The following is a 17,199-nucleotide window of genomic DNA, read 5'->3' on the forward strand; positions in this document are numbered from 1 at the left end:
TGGGGTCCAATAGGACTTTTAGGGGACCATCAGAGGTTTTAATGCACAGAATAAAATAAAACAGAACTGTTTTAAATGTTATTAAATCTTGCATAGCTTGCATCCCTCCAAAAATATCAACACATCACGGTCATAGTTAACTAAAACTAAAAACATGAAAAAAACCTGTCACTTAATATAAAATAAATTTGAACAGAAATGGATTAAAAAGTTAAAGAAAACAACACTTAAATTTATTTTATTTCAGCTAATTGCAACATTTCTCGTTTTCATTTAGTTTAAGTTGATGTACTAAAAAAAATAAAACTGAAAGAATAATTAATAAAAACTATAGACATACAAATGACAAAAACACAATAAACTTTAAAATTAAAACGAAAACACAATAATAAAAAATAATTTAAAATATCGATCAAAAGTATAATAGCATCTCAATAAAACTGCAACACATTACCAGAAGAAAAATAAGGTGTGCATCAATTAATGATGTAAAATATTTTATTATTTTTTTTGTAAATGTAAATTCAATTCCTCAAATACCAAACCCTATATCGCTCTGTGTACTTCAAAAAAGCTTCAGTTTCCAAAACAATTTAGACTACTATACAGAGCAAAAGAAAGAAAAAGAAAAAACACTAGGAAATTGATGTATTTTACAAGACAAGGAAAATATCCATGAAACAATTTTGTTACAGCTGTTCATTGAGAAAAATATATACAACAGACTCTTTCGAAAAAATTCATGCCCAGTACAATACAAAGTCTAAACTGTCCATTTTCAACGTGAAATTGTGCACACAGAAACTCCCAAATTGAAATAACAAGGCATGTGAAGTGTGAAAAACAGTTTTTGGCTACAAAATGAATAGCGCTCTCTTAACAGATGCTTCACTTCAATCAATAAAACTAATACAAGCATATGTTTTTTTTTGTATGTACACATTTTTCAGAGAGTTCTGCTGACCCTTCCTCCCACCGATTACACACAAAGCGTCCGACGACGACGTCTCTTTATGACGCTGCATGTTTATAAAATCCATACGACAGCCTTTATATAAAAAATGAGCATGATCTACTTGTGCCTGTTCAGGTTACGCTTGTGATCTCATAACCGGTTTGCGAGGTTTAAAGTTCATTTCACAGTTATCCCTACATCTACAATCCCACCTGATTTACTAGAATGTCTCTCGTTTTGAATTCCGTGTCGCTGCTATCCGTAACATAAAATGGAATAAAATGAAATGAAAACCAACAAAATGGTCAGCAATAATGAATAAACCACAAAGTCACTACAAATACCACATCCTAAACACAGAGAAAATACTTTTCTTGTGAAATCACCTTTGTAATTCGGTACAGTTTCGTAATTACACGCGTACACGTGGTATCGTGATGTGTCTTTGTTAATTAATTCCGGAAAGGAAAAAAAAAAAGCTAAACAAAACAGAACAAGCACATCTAAAATATCTGAATATCGATATGAATAAGGTAGTGAATAAGGTCGTATTTGGTCAATCATTCTGATATTTCTCTATATTTACACGGTATTTACAGATGTAACAGAATCTCAAACTGCGTGCAAGAATCGCAGTCGGGCATCCTTTTTATCGGCATAAAACCGCTTTTAAAAATAGGCCCATTCATTCACTCACACAGTAATAAATACAAAACACCTTTATTTTCTTACACTAAACAATGAGAGATATCTAGGATAAAACTGACTCATGGAATCAAGTATTTTTGAGTTTTTTTCGTGAGTTCATTTTCTATTTCTTTTCTTTTTTTTTTTCATTTTCTTTTTTTTTAGTGCAACATGTTTTTCCCTTTGCGGAAGTCAATTCCGTACATTCTCCATTCAGTGATGTTCTACATTGATTTCTACGGTACAGATCACGTCATACAGATGGGTCTGCCCTCTCCATCGACCTATAAGGCATACCCGGCACAGTGCTCTCGCTCATTCTCCGTCCTCATTCGCTGGTGAAATCTGCCTCGTGTGACGCACACGCATTCGAGCTGGCAAACAAACACTCACACACACACACACACACGCACACAGACTCATGGCACATGCACATAACGGAACCTTTTCCTTTCAAGTCAAGAAAATGATACGAATGGCTCTCACACAATGCTGTATTCCAGCGTTGTGTTTTCCTCTTAGTTTTGCACGTTTTAAAAATGATCGCCCGCTAAAACAACTTCCAGGATTGGCTGTTTCCTTTATTTTTGTGTCTCCTCTGGTAAATTGGCACCTCAGAGTTGTTCAGTTTATCCACTTGCGGCAGTTGGCGGCTCCACAGTGACAGGGGATCTTGCTCTGATCTTCAACCGGGGTGAGCTTGTAATCATAGCAGAGCTGCAAAAAAATCATTCAAAGGTGGTTCAAATCTCAAATCTTATTAAGCTCTGCAGATAGGTCTTATGAGACAATCACATGATTGAGAAGAGCATTATAACCGGGAACATAGTCGAGAGCACTTACTGACTTTTTAAAGGGTCGTCTCAGGTGTCTGAATGAACATTCACAGACACAATTTTGTTTCGTACTGATGTTTAACAGTGATATTCAATTCTTGGTGTTTTAGAAATGAACTTTAAAGGTACACTATGCAACTTTTTAGTTTTGTTCAAAATTGACATCAAACAACCTCAATCCTTCTTCTTCTATAAGTGTTTATATATTAGCCCTGTCGGGATGGTTTTCGTGGGAAATTGTGTACATTCGTCACTCGCCCGTTCGTGTCTCGTCATATCTGTATATAGTGAATGGTTTCTCCGGCTACTTTGATGTGTGTTTGGTGTAGGAGTGGAATAGGTTACACAACGAGCGAGAAAGGTTGACATGGAGTAGCTAAATCTCCAACCTCTGGGAATCACCCGTTTTAAACAAACGCTGAACAGAGGAGAGTCTGCTGTCAAAAAGAGAACGCGACAGAGCTCGTAATAAAACAAGAATCAACATTGCCTTGACTTTTCATAGATGGCGAGAACTGAGGGATTTGAAATGTTGTAAAAGCGTAGCAGAAATGGTGTTTTTATTACTCAACAAGTGAGTAACATTATTGAAAAGATAAATTGCCATATGTAGCTCTCTAACAAAGTTCATTGTAAAGTATTATCTTTTGTGAAGTGTCATTTCACTATGGCTGTTGTAGTGCTGAGCTGGAATTTATTTTCAAGTGCGTGCCGTGTTTATTAATGGCTATAGCTACAGTAACATCTTCAGCTAGTCAGTTTGATATCTTTTCCATCTAAACTTATTATATCTCTTAACTCTAGTAGTGAATGGTTTATGAGCAGTAGTATAACCATATTAATCCGCACAGTCACACAGAGCCGAAGCGCAACCAAAACAATGTTCTTTCGCAAAATACATGCAGTTTTGTTTTTGAACAGTTAGAGGACATTTCGTCAGAACTGAACTGACGAATTTGGATCCCAATTCATCAGTTCAGTTCTGACGTAACGTCTCCGTTTCCTCCTTCAGGGATTTCATTAGTAACCTAGACGTTACATAGTGCACCTTTAAGTGAGCGTCAGATGACTGTAAAGGAAATCCAAATGTCAAATAGTGGAAATGAGCATGAACAATTAAATTTCCAATATCGGTCGATACACGTAAAGTAAAAAATCTATAATATCAGCCGATAACCAATTTGGAACCCCTAAAAGGTATGCCAGATTGCAATGGTCTGCTGCATCCTTCACAGTCTACCAGAACTGCCCTGAAAGATTGTGCTGGGCATCGTAAAGCAATATTTTGGGCATATTTGTGCCGTTTATTCAGGTGCATGAAAATAAATGACACACTTGTACAGTCTTACCTCTTCTCCCCTCTCAATCCTGCGGGCGGCACTGATGATAATCTTGTAGCCCCGCTCAAACGTAACAACCTCAGCCACACAATTTGGAGAGCATGAATGATTGATGTATCTAAGGGAAACATCCAATTAAAAATAATTATAACTTAATTTCTTCTTGCATCCAAGTGCACACTTTCACACAGAAATTTGTATTAAATACTTTGTCATTCAATAGGCAAAACTGTGATTCAAATTTCAGAGAAAAGCAATGACACTAAGTTTCAAATGGTATTAATATTTCACAATATTACAGTTTTTACTGTATTTTTGATTAAATAAATGGAGCCTTAGTGAGCATAAGAGACTTCTTTCAAAATATTAGTGCTTCAAACAGTAATATTATTATACAGGAAAATTATTATCCTAAAACGGCAATATAAACATTGAGTTCACAGGTGTTCTGAATTGTGCAAAATGTGACAGTAAAAATAACAGTAATATGTCAGGTTTGACATATTACTCATCAAGTAATGTACACCATCTCATCAAGTAATTACATCATCAAGTAATGTACACATCTGAAAGCTGATATGACACGTCAAGTTCATTTTTGTACCTTGCAGGGCTTCCAGAGTGTGTTGCGTCGATAACTCGGTCGCTGCCGATGCGGAACATGTATGCTGGGCGGTTCTGTCGGAGAAATCCACACAGATTTAGACAAATGCATTTAGACAGCATGTCAAGGTAACATTATCCCCAGCACTATTCCCTCATTGTTTGAGCGAGCTTTACCTTAGCCTTGTACAGCAGCTCTTTCCTCATGGCCACCTCAGTGCGCAGAATATCCCCCATGTATTCAATCACCATGGTCTGCTTCTCAATGTCACGTGCTGCAAACAGACCAAGACCCTGCAGACACAAGACCCATTAGACATGCATCCTCACCCAAGGCTACAGATCACTCTCTCTCTCTCACACACACACACACACACACACACACACACACACACACACACACACACACACACACACACACACACACACACACACACACACACACACACACACACACACACACACACACACACACACACACACTGGTGAATGTGGGGATGTTCCATATACGTCTATTGTTTTTATATACAGCTAGTTACAAATTCTATAATTTAACCCTAACTGAAAACTTTCTGCAATTTTTTGCAACTGAAAATGATTGTCCCTGTTTTCTCAATTAATAATTGAATAAATAAATTCAGCAGTTTTATTTTTAAATAGACACAATGATTAAAAGGTAATTTAAAACCATTTTATTTGCTTTTTTTTTAATTTGCATTATGACATTATTATGACTATTAAGCTCATTTCATGCATTATTGTCATTAATGTAATGCAGGAAAATATTATTTAAATTATTGGTAACACTTTACAATAAGGTTTCACTGACACTGACACAAATGATGAACAAGTAACAATAATATATTGTTTTACTGAATAATAAAGTAAACATCATTTCTTAATTTATCTTTGTAAAGAAACCTCATTGCTTAACTAGCTACTCTCTGCTGTCAACAATATATTTTCCTCGCGGCCACCGTAACTTCTGTTGGTTGCAATTCGCAACCTCACCACTAGATGTCGCTAAAAACACACACTGCACCTTTAATGTTAATTTCAACATTTACTTATACATTATTAAAATCAAAAGAAGTATTTTTTTTATTAACAGTAGTTAATGCACTCTGAACTAACATAAACAGCTGTATTACTAAAATTAACAAAGATGAACAAACATAGTAACAAATGTATTGCTGAGGGTTAGTTCATGTTAGTTAAATGAAACTAATGGTAATAAATGAAACCTTATTGTAAAGTGTTACCAAATTATTTATCACCATCGTAGTAGTAGTAATAATTTCAGAATGATTGTAGTACAGTATTTTTAAGGTACAATATATATTTTTACAGTACTGTAAAAATATTGTATTGTACCTTAAAAATATACAGTAACGAGAATCTAAATGTAATGAGAATCACCTTCATAATTCCTTCACTTTCATATGCAAAATATAATCGAATTTCTTTTCTTTTTTTGAGGAGAAAATATGACCTGGACATAGTTTCGAGAGACTGACCCATGTACATCCCATTCTACACTGCTTCCATTAGCATACACAGGTTTGTACAGCTGACTGAATGAGACATCAGATATGTCTCAGTGATTTATCTAAGTGATTTATCTGTTTGTATGCCTGTGTGGTTTTAAAAAGCTCGGCAGGGAACTAAACGAGACACTGGATCAGCTGTGGCTCTTTTAGATGACCACACACCCGTACCAGAGGGAGGAATGCCAATAACACAAGCTTAAAAGAGACATTTTTCATTAAGATGCTCTTAGAACAACAACAGAAACTGTAGTCACTCAAGGCACACTAAGTATTTAAAGGCTTCCTTGAGTCCAATCCAGCGAGGTCCATCTGAATCCCTTTAAAACTTTACATTTTCAAAGGATCAGATGAACCTGGCAATTTCAGCCAGCTTTTTCAAATATGCATCAGATGGTCAGTGAACGGACTCACCTGGATGAGGGAGTGTGCCAGATACACATTAGTCTTCCAGTCGCTGGTCAGCCGGCGGTACTGAGATGACTTAGAGTGCACAAAGTGTTTGCTGTGAGATGATCCACTCTCCGTCATGGAGGAGTTCTGAATGCAGCGAGATGTTCTGGCCCACACGGAGAGGATCTTTAACCTGTGCAAGTATATATGAGTTTGTCGGAGTGTATAAGAGAACATGGCAGAAACAGAGAAAGAAAACAGTCTTTTATTAATACTGCTCTTCCAACAAACGCAAAATGTAAAGGTGCGGTCAGATTTAAAGGGTTAGTTCACCCATAAATGAAAATTCTGTTATTAATTACTCAGTCTCATGTCGTTCCAAACCCGTAACCCCCCCCAATAGACTGCAATTGCTACTTTCAAGGCGCAAAAAGGTAGTAAAGTCATTGTTAAAATAGTCCATGTGACTACAGTGGCTCAACATTAACTTTATGAAGGGACAACAATATTTTTTGTGCAAACACATTCTGACGTAGAACCCGGAAGCGCTGCACTGTTTACAACTGACACGGAGGAGATGAAATTGTTGAATAAAGTTGTTTTATTTGTATTTTTCTGCACACAAAAAGTATTCTTGTCACTTCATAACATAAAGAGTGAAACACTGTAGTCACATGGACTATTTTAAGGATGTCTTTTCTACCTTTCTGGGCCTTGAAATTGCAGTCTATGGGGAGTCAGAAAGCTCTCAGATTTCATCAAAAATATTTTACTTTGTGTTCCGAAGATACGAAGGTCTTATGCGTTTGGAACGACTTGAGGGTGAATAATTAATGACAGAAATTTAGTTTTTGGGTGAACTAACCCTTTAAGCCCTGCGCATAGTACCAGCGAAAAAATGTCATTAATTTCTCTAGAGAACTGGTGATTTCCAGCGACACGAGCGACAGTGAACGTTGGCGACAGCATGTAGATGTGTCCAGCGATGCGACAAAGTTCATATGTTTATGCAACTGAGATATGTGACTTTCGGGAGCAATAAACAATAGGAGTGAAGTGAGTGGCAAGATGGAGAGGAAGTTAATTTTAGCAGTCAGCAACTTTCCTTATGAAACTTATGATATGTCTCTGTGTACATACATGTATAGACATGCTGACTCAGAGTTTTAATGGTTTCTAGAACCCAGAAAGACCAGTGCTTGTGCAACAGATAAATAGCTGCAATGGCAAAGAGCACTCACTGTTTCTGTTTCTTTTCTGTTTTTGGGACATTCAGTACACTTGTATTGTTTTTGTACAGCTAATTATTAATACTATGAACCTAACCCAAACCCACACCCTAACAGAAACTTTCTGCATTTTTAGATAATAAATTGAAAAGGGACGTTTTGTCAAGTTTAGTTCATTTCTGGATGAAAAAAAATTCCCCCTGAAAATGATTGTCCCTGTTTTCGCAATTAATAATTGAATAAATAAATTCAGCAGTTATATTTTTAAATAGACACAATGATTAAAGGTGCAGTGTGTGATTTTTAGCGACATCTAGCGGTTCGGCTGCAAGTTGCACTAAGGGCTCAGCCCACTGCTCACCCCTCCCTTTCGAAGAAGCTGAGGTGGATAAAACGGGACAAACATATCGTCATCTCAGACAGCAGAGAATAACCAGAGTAAGCCAAGAGTGTGTAACATTGTCACTGTTTCTGTACCACAGTCCATTATAAACCACATCATGGATAAAGTTTACAAAGCCATAGTCAGGTGAGGATCAAGGGTCCTAATATATAATATAGTAATAGTAATCAGCTGATTGTCTCACAAACGTAACCAGCACATTTCCCCCCACATAGCAAACCCATAATACAGCGAGGGAGAAGAACCACATGAAACTATGCAACTATATATTTTTTCTAACAGGGTAGTAAAAGTTTAGCTGGCTAAATATGAGCTGTTACTGTGACTGAGCTGGTTAAAGCGTAAAGCCTTGCTTAAACTCGACGCGTCCGCATGAGCCCAAAGGTGCGTGCGGCAAAAATAACGTGATTGTAACAGCGCACGCGCCTCCGCATCCCCTAGCCACCATTTACTACACACAATAGGCTTTTTTTCTCTGATTTTGAAAACTCTTCGTGATTGACTTAAAATGCTTCTAAGATCGACTTGTCGACCGCGACCGACGGGTTGGTGATTCCTGTAACGTTACTGTTTTACGGTCAATGACAAGAGTACTAATCAGCTGTCTCACGAACGTAACCAGCACATTTATCCCCACATAGCAAAGCCATAACACAGCGAGGGAGGAGAACTAAGTTACATGAAACACACCACTGACGAGGGAAAAGTCACTACTCAGGGTGTTTATGGCTAGCTTCTAGCTTTCTGCTGCTTCTCTTTCAAGGTAGTGACGAAACGCGCTCTGTAGCGCTGTTTGTTCGCTGTCGGCTACGGTAGAAACATGATGTCACAACATGTCGACCTTCATAGAAGGGGATGCCCGCGGTTATGTAGATATAAATGTCTCATTCTAAGGTAATAAAAACATTACGGTTTATTAAGTAAGTTCTTTATACACCACTGAAAACATAGTTATGGATGTCATATTGCATTTCTGTTAATAGAAATTAAATTTTTTTACACATTGCACCTTTAAAAGGTCAATTAAAACCATTAAACTTTTTTTTTTGCATAATGACATTTTTATGACTGTTAAGCTCATTTCATGCATTATTGTCATTAATGTAATGCAGGAAAATATTATTTAAATTATTGGTAACACTTTACAATAAGGTTTCATTAGTTAACATTAGTTATCTACATTAGTTAACATGAACTAATAATGAACAATACATCTACAGCATTTGTTAATCTTACTTAAAGGTGCATTGTGTAATATTTAGGAGGATCTGTTGACATAAATGCAATATCATATACATAACTATGTTTTCAGTGGTGTATAAAGACCTAACTTAATGAACCGTTATGTTTTTATTACCTTAGAATGAGCCATTTCTATCTACATACACCGCGGGTGCAAACACATTCTGACGGAGAACCCGGGAGCGCTGCACTGTTTACAACTGATAAGGAAGAGATGAAATTGTTGAATAAAGTTGTTTTATTTTTATTTTTATTTTTCTGCACACAAAAAGTATTCTCGTCACTTCATAACGTATTCTCGTCACTTCATAACATAAAGAGTGAAACACTGTAGTCACATGGACTATTTTAAGGATGTCTTTTCTACTTTTCTGGGCCTTGAAATTGCAGTCTATTGGGGGGTCAGAAAGCTCTCAGATTTCATCAAAAATATTTTACTTTGTGTTCCGAAGATACGAAGGTCTTATGCGTTTGGAACGACTTGAGGGTGAATATTTAATGACAGAAATTTAGTTTTTGGGTGAACTAACCCTTTAAGCCCTGCGCATAGTACCAGCGAAAAAATGTCATTAATTTCTCTAGAGAACTGGTGATTTCCAGCGACACGAGCGACAGTGAACGTTGGCGACAGCATGTAGATGTGTCCAGCGATGCGACAAAGTTCATATGTTTATGCAACTGAGATATGTGACTTTCGGGAGCAATAAACAATAGGAGTGAAGTGAGTGGCAAGATGGAGAGGAAGTTAATTTTAGCAGTCAGCAACTTTCCTTATGAAACTTAAGATATGTCTCTGTGTACATACATGTATAGACATGCTGACTCAGAGTTTTAATGGTTTCTAGAACCCAGAAAGACCAGTGCTTGTGCAACAGATAAATAGCTGCAATAGCGAAGAGCACTCACTGTTTCTCGATTAATCTTTAATATTAAGCATTTTATGTACTGATTCCATTTATATTTAGTTTTTTCCTTAGTGGGAACACCCAGTAGCATCCCCACTGCCAGCCACTTTCTACATGCAAAGACGCTGGAAGTGCAAGCAAAGATTTACTGTTGATTGTGAAATTTCACAGGGGAAATCTAGTCATTCCAATAGGAATTTGTACGAGTGGGAGTTTTGTATGAACATGGAAAAACTGCGTATATTTTGTTTGTGTTTAAATTGGTCAGGCAAATTCACCGCACTGACCAACAGAAAGCTGCTTGGCTTGAAGGTGATTTCTGTGTGAGCTGTGCGTCATACTTCTCTATGCTAATAACAATGGACAATGAACCTGTTCTTGCACGCAAAATTTAACTTAAATTTCATTAATGTGACCACACCATAATTTATCAGAATACTGACCTCTCATGATGGGGGAACGTCTGCAACTCAGAACGAGCACTGCCCGATGGATTGATCGACAGTGGAAGCACCAACATGGGATTACGTCCATAACGGAATCGATACCTTGAGCACGCCTCCACACCCGGTAGCTACAACAGTGACATTTCACAAAATGAGCGCATCTTAACAAACTGTACATAACTGGGCATTTAACTTTAAAATATGCAGTGAGTTATATCAAGGTTGTAATTATTGTAAATACCGATTCGGCGATGCGGGTAACTGCTGAGATGGTAAGCCCAAACAGGTCCTCTCCCTTCAGATAGACAGGGAAGAGTCTCAGCATGCCCGTCTCAGCCCTCCTTTCAGCCACGGGCCCAAGAACCTTGTCCCAGACTCCTAGAACACATGGGTGAGAATAAGCACACAAGCGAATAAAAAACATCACACTGCTGTCTGTCAGGCAGTATGACTAATGAGATTATGAGATAATGAGAGACTAATGAGATAAATGTGGTTTACACAATTAATCGCATTGAAATTTAAATTACGATATGGAATAGTGCAATTATTGAACTTCAAAAAGCTGGAACTGAAATTGTTTAAATAAATATGAGGTCCGTTGGCATATTGGGGCAGCTTTGTTTTGTCCTCTACTACACATGTGGGGCTCATAATAGCTTTTTCTTTTTTTTGGTGGTCTCAGGGTGATTGGGAATATATGCACAACAAAAAGACATCTGAGTCCACTTGTCAGTTCAGTTACAAAGTGAATGCACAAAAAACTGGGTCCTTTTACACTAATTGAAAGCGCTTTGATTTGGTTCTTTTTAAGTAGACTTTGTATTGGCAGCAGATTGTGGGCAAAACATGACTTGGTTTGGAGACAAAAGGGATTGCTTGCAAGTTTGTAGTTTTTTTACACCCCTGCTGAACATGAAAGCTGGTGTTTCAATGGGATTTATGTCTTGTTATTCTTTTGGTTTTGCTATTTTAACTGTTGTTTTAAGTTGAATGTTTATCATTTCAAGTTTTTTTAAATCAAATGTAGGACTTTTGAAGATGTTATTTAAGACCTGCCCGAATAATGTATGTCCATACAGTACCCACGGGAACCCTATCTGCTATTAGATCAGTATAGGTGATGGAGACTGTGGCAGCTGTACCTTTAGCAGTGGTGTCTGTTAGCACCAGATCTTCATAGCCCTGCTCAATCACACGGATGCTGAATTCGGGACGCCCCTCATGCTCTTCAACAGAGCAGACGTACCGGCAGCGCTTCTGACCGTGCCGCATGCTCCAGTAGAGACGGCTTGCCTCATAGCCAGGTGGATAGATTGCCGTAGATGAGTGGAAGGTGGGCATCAGGGCAGGTGGCAGCTGACCCATTGCATGGAAAAGCAAACTCCCCACACGGAAAGTATGTCCGCGCTCAGGCTGCTGCACGGCCGACGCTAACTGTCGCAGTTCATCGCGCTGTACGAAGACACGGCGGAACACAGAGAAGCAGCGCAGCTGATGTTCTAAGTGCAAGCCGGCTGCAGCGCCGGCTCCCCGTGGCCGGTGCTGGTGGCACAGCATCGTCTTATCCTTAAAAAATGTACAGCCAGCCTGCAGGGCGCAGGTGAAGTGGTAGATGTTGAGGCAACGCAACCGATGGCAGCCACTAGTGGCACCTAAGCGCTGGCAAAACGCACAAACCACCGTTTGACCACGCTGACGCGCCAGTTCCACATTGATCAGGGCGCCGGCTTGAGTCTCATAGACTTCAGAGGACCAAAGGGCACAGTTGAGGTGCACCCAGGTGTCCAAGTCCAAGTTGAGCAGCCTGGCGGGGCCATCCGTCATCCCATCACCAATCTGTTGGCAAAAACAGCAGCGACGCCAGTCACGGGTGGTTGAGCACGGCCGCAGAGATGAGTTGAGCTGCTTCAAGAACTCCTCAACTTCCGAGTCTTGGGTGGCAACTTTTGGAACTGCAATGTGTATTGTCCATTTTCGCCAGCGCAGCCCTTTCCACCGTTTGCCATGATGCCACGGTTTGTCTTCCACGTGGCCCTCTGAACACGGTTTCAGCTTAACCGTCACTTTAAGATGGCTCTCCGATATGCTTTCAGGTTTGGATTCTGTCTTGATCACTTGACCAGCTGGGTTAAAAACCGCGTGAAGGTTCGGAGAGGGAGGGGATGGCTTGTGCTGGAGTTGGGCCAGGCAGTGGACATCCAGAGAGGACATGTTGTTGCTATACTGGTGCTGGACTTTAGAAGGACTCTGTTTCAAAGCACTTTCAGAAAGTAGAGCAACAGATGTCTGGAAATATAATACAGAAACATGAAACATATGCATTCATTATGCGTAATCAAGAGCAATTCATCTATCAGTTAAATAAAATCAGCCATGCTCAGTCTCAAAGCTGTTTGCATATGGATTATGACTGAGAAAACAAACCTTGGTGTCGGTGTTCCCATTGGACTGAGTGGATGATGAGTGCAGAATGAGACAGCTATGACTGCAGAACACCAAACCCCCATCAGAACATAACTGGGACTCCTGGGAAAAATCAGAGGATAATAATGTAACTTGCTTCGCCTCTGAAACAACTTTCCGGCTGATGTCACCAAGGCCATTCTTTCTATTGGGTAATGTTAACCAATAGCAAAATAACTATTTAGGCATTAGCATTAGTTTGGCCTCATTCTGACATAGAACATCCACAATAATCCAAACAATTCCCAATCAATCAAATTAAGTCACATTCTACCATTTCACATGAAAATAGGTCAAATTTTATAAATAAAATGGGTTGCAAATGCATTTTTGAATACATTAAGGGCAAACAAAAATCACATATTCCTACCTGTGCTTTGCCCTGACCATCTTTGGTCATTTTCCTCACGCCATTCCCCAGGACTACCACTTTACATTGTTGACACCATTGTTGCCTCTGTCCTGGGCTGCCCTGTACCTTCTTATACTGCTCTCTGTCACCAACAACACCTAAAAGAGATCCACAGTTGTCAAAAAACAGAAAAAGTTCCTCCTACCAGCTCTGATTAGCCTAAAAACAGCAATTACACAATGACAATAGAGAGTGTTGTCATTTCCCTGTGATGAATGAGATGTAATCTTGTACTGAGGCTTTTAATCATTAAGTGAGTATCTGACACAGATGCGCAGACTTCAACAGGATAGTTCAGGCCAAGATCACTACTGTGTTTAAGTAGCTTCCCCAATCGTTCACAAAATCAATAGTGATTTTCTGTCAGTAGCTGAGCCAGACACAGACATAATACTGCACATTTAGCAACTGATGGATAAACAATTAGATCCTGATCTAATTGTTGGATTACAGTCATTTTAGAATGATTTCTGAAAGATTATGTGACACTAAGAGGCAATTATGACCTCACCTTTCTTATGGTTGTGCTGTAGCTGCAGGTGGTAAGGCGCTTGCCGTGTGGCCCGTGGTCCATTCGGCTCGTGGAGTGCAGAGGCTAGACGTTTTGCATCCACAGAGGTCTTGATGGCCCCCATAGAGCCCGGGCCACTGCTGACCTCATAGCTGCTGGGGATCTTCACACGGATCAGGTCAGCAATGGCTGCGACAACGTCAGTGATGTTCTGAAAGAGCAAAGGGAAACGACACAGTGAGGAATGAGAGCGGTATAGATTTGTGTTTGCTGATGCAAGCAACACTATTCTTAGTACACATACTTAAGAGTTGAGGCAGAAGTTTTTTCAATGGCAAAGACAACTCACATTTTCTTCAGAAAATGTAAAAATCTAGTTATTTATATCATTTGTACTCACTCCAATCCCACTGACTTCTTGTTCTGTGAATTTAAATTATCTGTCAAATCTTGTGTCAAAGACACCCATCTTTGCACCCATTCTGTAATATGGAAATTGTTGTACTTGTTATTCCATGTTTTGTTGTACTGTGTTGTTTTTTATGTACTGTTCTTGTGGTGTCTATCGAAACAAATTCTACAGGTACCTCTGTAGAAACAGATTTCTCTGGTAAACCAACCCTGTTTCTCACCTCAGCAGCAGCTGGCTTCAGTGTGATGGCGATGGACACCAGCCCAGTGTTGGAACCATTTTGCACCGATCCAAATGGAGAGCCGAAGAACACAGATGAAGGCTCCGTCTTGACCTCTCGTAACCTGACCTCTGAGCCTTGAAAATAAGAGGAATAAATAAAAATGGCTTAATCAATCAAATCCACACTCAGCAGCACCCAGAACATTTATAATGTAATTGTAGGCACAAAAGGGAATGAGCTAGTTACCTTTGCCCCTAAAGACAGGAAACATTGGAATTACTGGAGACAGGGCTGGAGAAGGAGGTTCCTCCTTGACCAATGAGAGATCAGGATAGCGACTGATTTCCATGCCAATGACACTCTCTGGGGACGAAGATGGTACAAAGCTGTCTGGGGTGTCTCTGTCTTCACAGTGCTCCTGTCCCCTGTGTGTACGAGAGAATATATTGGTTACATTTTAACTGAGAAACTGAAAACAGACTAATGTGTAGAAATTAGAAAATACATAATTCAAGATATTTGTGTGCCATGTTTATATACAATCGCATTTCAAAGTACTGTCCACCATTACCTTTACGCACTTTTGATAGCTTTGAAAATTAAACTCCTTAAAAAAAAGTTTTCATCTGTGTGAAAACATTTGCTCTGCAATAAAGACCAGATCAAGGCCTGGATCAACCTTCAAGTGGATTTTGTAAAATTTTGTAAAATTTCTAAATTTATTAGAGGGAAGTTAAAAGGTCTGGGTAAAAGACAAGCCAAAAATAGAGAAATGTCAACTTTCAACACTGCCCTTAATTAAAAGTTTTTTTTAAAAATTCATTTAAAAGTAGAATAATTATCAATAAAATCATCCTAGAGGACAGAAAACGTCCCCTAACTGAGGAATCAACCCTAGGATTTGTTGTTTAGTTAGATAGGTTTAAATATGTGTTCTTTACACAATGGTTTAAAAGTTTTAAAAGATCCTCCTGTCAACCCTAATGATAATGGGCATCTCAGGAACCGCACTCCAGTGGTTCATGTCTTATTTCTCAGGTAGGTCCTTCAGGGTATCTTGGAGGGTGAGGTATTCAAGTCACATCATCTAGCTACTGGGGTGCATCAGGGCTTAGTGCTTGGACCACTTATCTTGGAGCACTTCTCTTCTACATCTACATGATGTCACTAGCCATTCAGAAACATGGCTTTTCCTATCACTCCTATGGTGATGACACAACTGTCCCTCTCATTGCGGCCAGAGGATCCGAGGGTAGCTGCTTAACAGACATTTCTTGCTGAATGAAGGACCATAACCTTTAACTCAACCATGCCAAGACAGAACTGCTTGTGGTTTGGACCAACCCAACACATCATCACAACTTCTCCATTCAGCTAGGCTCATCCACCACAACTCCTTCCAGGACAGCCAGGAACCATGGAGTTGTGATTGATGATCAGCTAAGTTTCACAGACTAAATTGCTAGAACTTCCTGGCCCTTTAGATTTGCCTTATACAACATTAGGAAGATCAGGCCCTTCCTATCGGAGTTTGCTACACAACTCCTCGTCCAAGCTCTTGTTCTATTCAGACTGGACTATTATAATGCTTTCTTTGAAGGCCTTCCAGCATGCTCTGTCAAACCTCTGCAACTGATTCAGAATGCTGCAGCAAGAGTGGTCTTTAACGAGCTGAAGAGTGCACGTCACGGCTCTCTTCATCAGTTTTCACTGGTTGCCTGCTTGACTGTTCCAAGCTGGTGGAAAGACCAGCCTAACTCAACCAGAGCTGTTGAGTCCTTAGCCATCTTTAAGAAACGGCTAAATAGGCATATTTTTCATTAATACTTGTCCCATTAATACCAACACTTTACCAACTATAATCCCAGTTCTCGGTATCCGTGTACTGACCTGAGCTCTTCCTGGTTGTTATGAGGTGGGGTGGGAAGAGAGGCCGGCACATTCACAGTTTTGGGCCCCTGAGCCAGTGCTCGAGCCAGCAGCTCCTCCTCAGCCTTAAATTGCAGCGGTCGAGAAAGCAACCCTTTGGTGACTGTTGAAACAAACCCCCCCCAAACAAAAACAACCAGCATCAGTATTGTATTTTTATTAGCTCCCATTGTGCATTAGAAATATTATGTTTTGTGATCTAAATGTATCTTTGTTTTGTGCTTTTGCTATAAACTGCTACGTTTTCTAAATGGCAGCGTTTTTTGGTAGACTCAATATTGACCAAAAACCAATAGCCAGAAAAATATAAATATGTGATTAATGCTAAAAAAAAGCATTGGCCAAACCTATTATCTCAAGTCAACAGTTCATTGGCCTGTTCATATATAGTCAAAATGATCACTATCAACATCAAATTCAAAGTTGCCACTCACCATCATGTCCAACAATGACACCACCTTTGCTGACAAGCTCTTCTGTTGTGGCAAAGCCATTGAGCAACTTCTGCCGTGCCACTGGAGGAGGTGTCGGGGGCAGGGAGGCAGGAGGGGTGGGCGGGTTGCTCAGGTTATTCTGCTGTAGAGATACATATATGAGTGACCATCTGAACATCTCATAAATGAAATCTAATAAGTGAAGTTTACTGCTGATATCACAAGA

General features: G+C 39.4%; 1 protein-coding gene across 12 annotated transcripts in view; it reads right to left on the bottom strand.

Annotated features, from left to right (window-relative positions):
- Nucleotides 1-480: 480 nt before the first annotated feature.
- Nucleotides 481-17,199, bottom strand: part of kmt2cb (lysine (K)-specific methyltransferase 2Cb) — a 117,812-nt gene continuing 101,093 nt past the window's right edge. For 9 of the 12 annotated variants that reach the window (XM_077214023.1, XM_077213887.1, XM_077214112.1 and 6 more), the window contains 15 exons: nt 16,974-17,115; nt 16,501-16,642; nt 14,857-15,035; nt 14,608-14,744; nt 13,976-14,186; nt 13,423-13,562; nt 13,014-13,115; nt 11,732-12,875; nt 10,828-10,964; nt 10,584-10,714; nt 6,383-6,554; nt 4,599-4,715; nt 4,423-4,496; nt 3,828-3,936; nt 481-2,359 (listed from right to left, as the gene is read on the bottom strand). In XM_077214023.1, coding sequence (XP_077070138.1) covers nt 2,267-2,359; nt 3,828-3,936; nt 4,423-4,496; nt 4,599-4,715; nt 6,383-6,554; nt 10,584-10,714; nt 10,828-10,964; nt 11,732-12,875; nt 13,014-13,115; nt 13,423-13,562; nt 13,976-14,186; nt 14,608-14,744; nt 14,857-15,035; nt 16,501-16,642; nt 16,974-17,115 — 3,030 coding nt within the window. In that variant the 3' untranslated portion in view covers nt 481-2,266. Of the gene's footprint in view, nt 2,360-3,827; nt 3,937-4,422; nt 4,497-4,598; nt 4,716-6,382; nt 6,555-10,583; nt 10,715-10,827; nt 10,965-11,731; nt 12,876-13,013; nt 13,116-13,422; nt 13,563-13,975; nt 14,187-14,380; nt 14,458-14,607; nt 14,745-14,856; nt 15,036-16,500; nt 16,643-16,973; nt 17,116-17,199 lie in introns of those variants that run through there. The other 3 variants (XM_077213704.1, XM_077214271.1, XM_077214190.1) reach the window with 3 other exon arrangements.

This window comes from Siphateles boraxobius, unplaced genomic scaffold (genome assembly GCF_051911475.1).
Source record: "Siphateles boraxobius isolate OS27281-9 unplaced genomic scaffold, OSU_SipBor_1 1, whole genome shotgun sequence".
Taxonomy (NCBI): domain Eukaryota; kingdom Metazoa; phylum Chordata; class Actinopteri; order Cypriniformes; family Leuciscidae; genus Siphateles; species Siphateles boraxobius.